The 9702-nt window shown below is 36.0% G+C and overlaps 1 protein-coding gene across 9 annotated transcripts in view; it reads left to right on the forward strand.

The window, feature by feature from the left end:
- HEATR5A (HEAT repeat containing 5A) overlaps nt 1-7224 on the forward strand; it is a 96147-nt gene extending 88923 nt beyond the window's left edge. For 7 of the 9 annotated variants that reach the window (XM_043489808.1, XM_043489803.1, XM_043489810.1 and 4 more), the window contains 3 exons: nt 2838-2992; nt 4065-4278; nt 4564-6075. In XM_043489808.1, coding sequence (XP_043345743.1) covers nt 2838-2992; nt 4065-4278; nt 4564-4871 — 677 coding nt within the window. In that variant the 3' untranslated portion in view covers nt 4872-6075. Of the gene's footprint in view, nt 1-2837; nt 2993-4064; nt 4279-4563; nt 6076-7108 lie in introns of those variants that run through there. The other 2 variants (XM_043489807.1, XM_043489811.1) reach the window with 2 other exon arrangements.
- Nucleotides 7225-9702: the final 2478 nt, after the last annotated feature.

A 9702-nucleotide genomic window follows, 5' to 3' on the forward strand; every position in this document is an offset into this window, starting at 1 on the left:
GATTTTGAAATGCCTACAGGATAATCAAGTGGAACAAACTATGAAGTGCTCAGGGATTCAAGAAAGTCTGGCTAGAGATGGTTTTAGACTGCATGTATTTGGGAGTTGTCAGTGCCACCTATGGGATGGTTGAAATCACCTAACTTGGGTTTATGCAACAAGATGGGAGGAGATTCTGAATATAATGCAGTAACAGAAGCCAAAGAAAAGAGTTTTAATGACTAGAGACTAGGCAGCAGTGTAAATTACACTCTGGAGAGCATGCTTACAGTGTTTAGGCACAAATGAGAAGAAGTGGAAGGATCAAGTTCAGGCTTCTCTTGACTGGAAGAAAGCGAAGGAGGATACAGGGTCAAGGAAGTTTTTTGTTTGTTTTTTTTTTTCAGATGAGGGTCCTGCTAATGGGGAGAAAAGGTGGAGATAGTGTTGTAGTTGGAACTATTAGGGAAGAAAGCAGCATCCTTTTCTAGGCAGAAAGGAAACAAAAATTCACAGCACATTTAGAAGGATGAATCTCTGCCAATATGAAGACCAGGAGGTAAGGATGGAAAGTAATAAGAGTAGGTTGTTAGGTTGAGCTTGCCTCTTTCATCTCACGCACAGGCACACAGATGGTTTTCTGTCGTCTGTCAGGGAATGAGGTTAGGACATGGAGGATTTGGACTCGTTAGTGAGAAGAAATAAGGAAGGGGCTGATCGTGCTAGGGAAAACATTTACAACATAACAGATTGCTCCAAAACTTAGTGCTTCAAAGAACAAACATTTGTTATCTGACAGTGTTGGAGGGTTAGGAACTGAGGAGCTGTGTAGCTGGGTGGTTCTGTCTCAGGGTGTCTCATGAAGTTACTGTTAAGATGATGGCCAGGGTCACAGCTAAAGAACCCATTTCTGGCTTGTGGCTGTTGGTAAGAGGCCTCAGTCTCTCACTGGCTGTTAGCAGGAGGCCTCAATTCCTTACCACATAGAGCTAATGTTAAGGGAAACTTGCATCTTATTGTAGGTAAAAGAGAATTAAGAGGAACATTGGGCTTTCCTGGTAGCTCAGCTGCTAAGAATCTGCCTGCAATGCATGAGACCCCACTTCTATTCCTACGTTGGGAAGATCCCCTGGAGAAGGGATAGGCTACCCACTCCAGTATTCTTGGGCTTCCCTGGTGGCTCAGATGATAAAAGAATCTGCCTGCAATGCAGAAGACCTGGGTTCAATCCTTGAGTTGGGAAGACCCCCTGGAGAAGGGCGTGGAAACCCACTCCAGTATTCTTGCCTGGAGAATCCCCATGGACAGAAGAGCCTGGCGGGCTACCCTCCATGGGGTCACAAAGAGTCGGACATGACCTAGAGACTAAGCACATAAGGGAATTGGGGCATGAGTGGCAGAATAAGGAAATTTTAGAAGAAATGGGAAGAGGAACCCAGGAGAGCATTATTTACGGAGAATAAAAAGACATTTTTATACAACATAGACTAGCTCTTGTAGTTTCAAGTCACTGTAAATGACTAAATAAGTTGGCTGTATGGAAAACACTATGGCATTATAAGTAACAGTATATTCTCTGGAATCAAACTCAACACCTTAATAATAACTGTGTGATTTTGGCAAATTACTGAATTTCTATTCCTCAGTTTCTTGTCCATAAAATGGGGGAAATGAGGAATACCTTCCTCATGATGTTACTGTGAGGATTAAATATAAAGTGCTTATAATAATGCTTTCATAATTTTAAATGTTGGCCTTGCACCTATTTTACCTTAAAATTATCCAAATTATTCTTATAAATATATCTCCTTCTCATCTATAATATTTTGCCTTCATTAGTACCGTGTTGCAAGTGTCAACTCAAGTATTAATCTCCTCCAACCTTCTTCTGACTGCCCAATGTAGCAACTCCTGGTTGCCATAGACCTTGTGACTAGTTGAAATTAAATTCTTTATTTACTTCCTGGCACGTAGTACATCTTCTCTGTAAACTGCATTCCTAGGGCCAGAAAGAGTGCTGGCACATAAAAAGTTTCTTCAATATTTGATGAGTGAATGTTACCAAAGAATATGTATATGTAATTTCTTCCTAAGTAGCAATCCATTCTTACACAATTTAATGAATTGCATTTTCCATGCCTTTTCAAATAACATTGATTTTCCACAGCAGGTTTATTAAAATTATTTAATGAGAGTATGACTTTGGAAAATGAAGGTAAATTACATCTAGTAGAAAATTCCTTTAAATGATTGTGACATACACAGATTTTCACATTTTTCTGTACTCTTACGAAATAGTATATGTAACAAAATGCTAAGTTATTTTCACTTGACACATGTATTATCAAAATATGAATAGTTTAAACTTAGCAAAGAAAAGACCATTTCCAAGCACCTCTGTATTTCTCTCTGATGAAAATAATAGTTAATTTATTTTGAGCATTTATGTACAACATGCTATTCTGAATGCTATATGAGGATTAACTCATTTAACTTACAAACTTAAGTACTATTACTCTCATTTTCCAGATGAGAAAACTGAAGACGGGTTAAATATCCAAGGTCACACAACTAATAAATGCATATATCTAATAAATATATATATATATGTATTTACTGATCTCTTTACTTGGGAAGATTATAATTACTTTGGTAATTTTTGACTCTAGAATTACTTAAAATGTGCATTTTGAAGCTATATCATTTGCCAGGATTCTTAGTAAGTCACTATTTATTGTCTGTAACCCTTTGGTGCCCCCCAAAATTGTTACTACCAAACTGGAGAAAGTTTCACAGATATATAAGACAGTAAATATGACAGTGTCAGGATCTGTTTTTCATTGATTACTTCTCCTTAGTAGATGGAACACACCAAGAACTTGATGAAGTCAGTCTGCTTACCGCTATCACAGTATTTATTTTGTCTACAAGTCCAGAAGTAACTACGATCCCATGCCTTCAGAAGCGCTGTATTGAGAAATTTAAGGCCACTCTTGAGATAAAAGATCCTATGGTAAGTGTCTTTAGAAGACAGATGTTTATAATAGGAATACGTTTAGGCTTCTAAAAACTTTTGTGATTTTGTTGGTTCCAACAAAAAGTACCAGACTAAAGCTTTTATTTTTAGGTTTGGATTAATTTGTATTCTTAGGTTAAAGTCAAATAATAATGGTCTTGTTTTTTGGCCCTGAGGATAGAATGTAGTTAGTTAGAGAAAGATAAAGAAAATATTAAAAATACCACCAACTAAATTTGAAATAGGGGCATCTTAAAATTGATACATTCCTAGAACTTCAGTGGGTTTCCTTTCAGAAGGGAAAGGAAAGGAAGACTGTAACACATGCCTTCAGTATATGACTAAAATAATGAGACCGATTTCAAAAACAGCACATACAAATTAATCCCATTCCTTTCTGATACTTTTATTTGCTTGATTAATTTCCTAAGTTTTTAGGTGCTACAGAATAAGTTTGTAGCACATGATCACAAATAGATAAACTCTAAAATTCAGGAACCAGGTTTTCTCTCAGAAAAAAAACAATTATTCAAATATCATCACAATGATTATTTGTATATCTGATGTAGTCATCTTTTATTCTTCTGTCCTAACAGTAGCTTTATGTAGCAGTTTCAAAGTCGTGCCTGTGATATGTGGTGACACATCATTAATACAGTCTAGACACAGTTCCCTGACACCTTCATTGAATCAAATATATGTGATTCTTCATCTAAAACGTTTTCCAAAATCTCCAAGATATTTTTCAAAGTTCTTTTCTTTTATATATATGTATTACAGAAAGACACATAAAGGGGGAAAATAGAAACCTGTCAAAAAAAGAAAAATTAACCACTTTATTCCCACTCCAAGCTGTCACAGCCACTGTTAGCAGGCACGCTTGAATTTAGTGTTTGGACTTCCAGAATTGAAGATAAAATAGAAATAAGTTTTAAGTTTGGGCACGGGGGGTCGGTGGGAAAATTTTTTCCTTTACATTTTTAAACTTTTAAAACTTTAATTAAAACTTACATTTTAATGTAAATTTGTATTTATGGTTTATACTTTTTTTTGTCTTTTATCTGACTAGGTACAAATCAAGACCTATCAGCTCCTCCTTTCCATTTTTCAGTATCCAAATCCAGCTGTTTCCTATCCATACATTTACTCTTTAGTATCCTCTATTGTGGAAAAGTTGCAGGAAATAGATAGGAGAAAACCTGAAGAAACTACTGAGCTTCAGATCTTTCAAGAAGGCATAAAGGTCCTGGAAGCACTGGTGGCCGTTGCTGAGGAACAGCACCGTAAGTGCTAGCACTGAATGCATACCAACAGTTAGTCCAAAGTCAGAACTTGAATGTTCTTTAAAGTATAAAACATCCCATTAGTCACTTAATATTGTATTTTCACACTTGCGGAAAGGCAGATGTTGATGTTAACCCCAAGTATTGATATTACTTAGTATCAATTTGGGAGAAGAGATCGGAAGAACTGCTTCCCTTCAGGTTGGCGAAATAGGTTCCTATCAAGTGTGTATGGAACATTTACACCCCTGAAACCAGGGCTTACATAGTTTGTTTACTTTCCAGGCTCTCAGCTTGTGGCCTGTCTTCTGCCCATCCTCATTTCCTTCCTTTTGGATGAGAATGCCCTGGGATCAGCAACTTCCATAATGAGAAATCTCCATGACTTTGCTTTGCAAAATCTCATGCAGATTGGCCCTCAGTACTCATCCGTCTTTAAAAGTGTAATGGCTTCTTCTCCAGCCTTGAAAGCCCGCCTTGAAGCTGCTATAAAGGGCAATCAAGAAACTGTCAAAGTCAAGACACCAACATCTAAACATACTAATAACTCTGGGAAGAGTTCAAGCATCCAGTTAAAGACCAACTTCCTGTGATTTTTCTTTTCTTTTTTTTAAACTAGTAAGCACCTTAACACAATACTTGATCATTTCCTTCACTTTGGGGGCAAAAGTGACATTTTAGACACAAGTGCACTTGAGGTCTGGCTATTTATTTTAATTTAAATAGCTTACTTTGGAAAGTCACAGCCAACTTACTTTTTGTGGTGTGTGTGTTTTGTTTTTTTTTCTTTCATGTAATAAAACCACAGAGCTCAGTCAGAATTCTTGCCAGGAATATCAGTAAAATGCTAAAGAATTAAACTCAGAAAACCAACCACTGCTTTAAAAACAAAATTTATTTCTTCTAACAGTCCATATACATATGATATACTTAATACATTGACAGATATAGATTTGACTCTAAATAAATTATCTGCATTTATATTGTATCAATTGCTAATTTAAAATCCTGCCTTATTCAATAATTGTATTAAACTTTCTTGGAGTTCTCAAACAATGTAAGTGACTGGAAAGCTATTTAGGAAACTTGGTTTAGAAGTATCTAATATATATATAATAGTACAAATTAATTACAGTCCTACAGTGTAACTTAAGATTTGGTATCTATAAATATCATGACATTTTATGATCTACTGGTTTTATTTGTATTGAGTTTGGAAAATTGACATTTTAATCATTTAAAATATAACCAGGGCATTTCTATTTCTCCCATGGATTTTCTTTTACCTCTGTTCCTAACAATTTTCTTCATTTTCATTTGTGGCAAACATTCATACCAATGAGTTTAATATAATTCATATCTATATTTTAATTAACTATGGGTTTCTATAAATGTTAAATTTAGTACAAATTTAGATCATCAATGAATAAAAGTATGTTTTTTTAACATGAAACATATTTTAATACAGAAAAATCTGATGATAAAGTCATTTTGGTTGAAAAGTATTTTTTAATTGTTGATGATCATTGACTCTCCTTCCACTTCAGTGTTATACTGTGTGAATTAAACACTGTGTCAAAACAAAGCACTTCCCCATTAAAAATTAAAACCCAAAGTGAGAGGGGCATGTTCAGAATAGAGAGACACGTGGAGTCAAGCAAAAACAATGTGATGTACTCTATTTTATTATGTTTGTATATAAATACACTTGTAAATTGTTCAGAATGAAAACATTTGACAAATTCTAACACTACTATCAATTTTTCTAATTTACATAAATAAAGCTAATTTTCTTTATCATTCTTGTATGTGAAATTATTTTACCCACAAAAGATGGCTGGTTAGTCTTAAAGAGCCCAGAAAATCATTTCTGTGGAGCAAATAATATTTTCTCTAAAACTTAGCCTATTTTCTTTGAAGAGTCCTGTTTTGCGCACATTCTTTGCAGTGGTTTGCATTCTTTGTCTTCCTAATTGTCTCTATGAATTTGTATACTTGCTGTTCCCTTCATGTGAATGCCCTTCTCCGCCTGTTCTATCTGGCTGACTTCCACTCCTTTTAGATCTGGTTTAAATGTCACTTTCCCTAGATAACTCCTTAAGGCTTCTTACCCTCCCCTCAGACCAAGCAACTGTAACTCCTTCTTCATCTGTGTTCCTACAGATATTATATATTTTTCCATGCACCGAACATCACATTACATTTTAATATTTCCCTTTTAGACTGTGCCTCCTGAAAGTGAGAAATTTTGTCTTCTATAACTGCCTGTGTGACATCTAGACACTTAAAAAATGTTGAACTGCACTGATGTAGGATGAATTTGAACTCAGAAATGTATCCCTTTGCAAGGCAAATGCTAGAATGGGATATTCTCAGGATAAAATTTTGTTTGTTTGTTTTATATTCTTTTGTTTCATTTAGTATGTTGGTAAACATTAAGGTTTCTGCTCATCATTTAGTGACCTGGCATCCTGAATTATCTGGATTAAAGGTGCTATATGAGTATCAGTAGTTAGGAAAAAATATCATGTCCAATGCCATAGAATTAAGAACTTTGAGTTGGGCACTATTCTATAACCTTTTTCTTTGTAATCTATCATCTTGTTTAATACAATATTGGGTTGTTTAGGGGGTTGTTTTTTTTGCCTTACCCTGCAGCTTGTAGGATCTTGGTTCCCTGACCATGGATTGAACCTAGGCCCCCAGCAGTGGAAGCAATCCTAGCCACTGGACTGCAGGGAATTCCCTCTTTAATACAATGCTGAATTAGTTACAGATATCTTTACTGATAAAGAAGGTAAGAGGCTTAATGGCTGAGGTTTGAACCCACCTTTCAGTGTTCCACATTCCCTCCAGAGTTTTCTTCACTCTTTGTTGAAGATATTTTCATTGAATATTTCTCCAAATTTCCACCAAAAGTTTAATGGCTAAAACAACAGGAAAAATTGGGAGAAGTTTGTGACCTCTACAATTTCCATGGGAATAATGATTATACAATTAGATACTGATATAAGTTCTGACTTGTTCAAAGGTGAATACTTAAAATTGAGAAACACATAAAAAATTCTTTACATCTGTTTTATTTTAATAAGTCTCCAACTGTGATAAAGCAGTTGCCCCTTAATAATTCTTTACAAATTAAATCTATTGATAACTGACTTGGATTGAAACGAAGTGATATATTTGCCTTGAGCTTTATGTTTTTCTAAGGGCAGAAAGAACTATGCATAAAAGGTCTTAACAACCTGGATAACCATGATGGCGTGGTCACTCACCTAGAGCCAGACATCCTGAAGTGTGAAGTCAAATGGACCTTAGGAAATATTACTATGAACAAAGCTAGTGGAGGCGACAGAATTCCAGTTGAGCCACTTCAAATCCTAAAATACGATGCTGTTAAAGTGCTGCATGCAATATGTCAGCAAATATGGAAAACTCAACAGTGGCCACAGGACTGGAAAAGGTCACTTTTAATTCCAATCCCAAAGAAGGGCAATGCCAAAGAATGTTCAAACTACCATACAACTGTGCTCATTTCACACGCTAGCAAGGTTATGCTCAAAATCCTTAAAGCTAGACTTCAGCACATGTGAACTGAGAACTTCCAGATGTATAGACTAGGTTTTGAAGAGGCAGAGGAACCAGAGATCCAAACTGCCAACATTCATTGGATCATGGAGAAGGGGAGTTCCAGAAGAACACTGACTTCTTCACTAAAGCCTTTGACTTTGTGAATCACAACAAACTGGAAAATTCTTAAAGAGATGGAAGTACCAGACTACCTTACTTGTCTCCGGAGAAGCCTGTATGTGGGTTTGAAACTTTTGTTTCTTTCTTTTTTTTTTTGAAACTTTTGTTTCAAGAAGCAACAGTTAGAACCCAACATGGAAAGACTGACTGGTTCAAAATTAGGAAAGGAGTACAATAAGACTGTATATTGTCACCCTGCTTATTTAACTTTTATGCAGAGTACATCACGTGAAATGCAGGGCTGGATGAATCACAAGCGGGAATCAAGATTGCCAGGAGAAATGTCAACAACCTCAGATATACAGATGATACTAATCTAAGGGCAGAAAGTGAAGAGGAAGATAAAGAGCCTCTTGATGAAGGTCAAAGAGTCTCCTCTTTAAAGCTAGCTTGAAATTCAGCATTAAAAAACTTGAGATCGTGCATCAGGAATAGAAGGGAAAAAAACGGAAGCAGTGACAGATTTTATTTTCTTGGCCTCAGCATCACTGCAGATGGTGACTGCAGCCATGAAATTAAAAGATGCTACTTGGAAGAAAAACTACGACAAACTCAGACAGCATGTTAAAAAGCACAGACATCACTTGGCCAACAAAGGTCCGTTTAGTCAAAGCTATGGTTTTTCCAGTAGTCATGTATGGATACGAGAGTTGGACCACAGAGAAGGCTGAGCGCTAAAGAATTGATACTTTTGAATTGTCCTGGAGAAGACTCTTGGGAGTCCCTTTGACTGTAAGGAGATCAAGCCAGTCAATCCTAAAGGAAATCAACCCTAAATATTCAGTGGAAGGATTGATGCTGAAGCTGAAACTGCAATACTTTGGCCACCCGATGGGAATAGCTGACTCAGTGGAAGAGATCCTGATGCTGGCAGGACCCAGATTGATGGCAGGAGGAGATAGGGGCAGCAGAGGATCAGATGCTTAGATATCGTCACCAACTTAATGGACATGAATTTGAGCAAACTCCAGGGGATAGTGGAGGGCCGAAGAACCTGGCATGTTGCAATCCGTAGGGTTACAAAGAGTCAGACATGACTTAGCAACTGAAAAACAAATAGTCTCATTCTATTTAATCCAATGTTTATAAGCTTATCATGGAAATTCTTAAAAAGAAACCTTGGAGATACCATATTTTTATTAATGGAGCACCTAAAGCAAAATTTCTACTTCTATAAAAGAAAACTCCACCAACAACCTAAAGGGATCATTAAGGCACTTTAAAACATACAAATAAGTGCTATAAAAGAGATATTAGCATAGTGCTATGAGAACTCTGTAACATTAATATTGAAGAGAAAAATTCCCTTTTTATTACAATATTAGTTTGCATGTTGAGGGAAGAAATTAAACCCTCAAGCTAATAAACTATGATGTTAATAAAAAACTGACAACCTATGAAATAAAGTCGATACTACCCAAACACTATCAAGTTAAAATGTTGAATCATTTCTGGGCATTTAATGGCTGCATCATGCTAACAATCTTGAAGCTTCAGTCTGCCCATACGTATCTTTCAAGAGTCCCATAGAGTTAACATAATTGTAGAGTCAAGATAATTACATGTATTGCATTTTCTCCATCAACTGAATGTACTTTGCTCTTTACAAATAACTTGTTAGCCCTTGCAAGACCTCAATTTATCAGAAATACGGTTATTTAACTGCTGGTTAAC

The sequence above is a fragment of the Cervus canadensis genome, chromosome 17, assembly GCF_019320065.1.
Source record: "Cervus canadensis isolate Bull #8, Minnesota chromosome 17, ASM1932006v1, whole genome shotgun sequence".
NCBI classification, from domain to species: domain Eukaryota; kingdom Metazoa; phylum Chordata; class Mammalia; order Artiodactyla; family Cervidae; genus Cervus; species Cervus canadensis.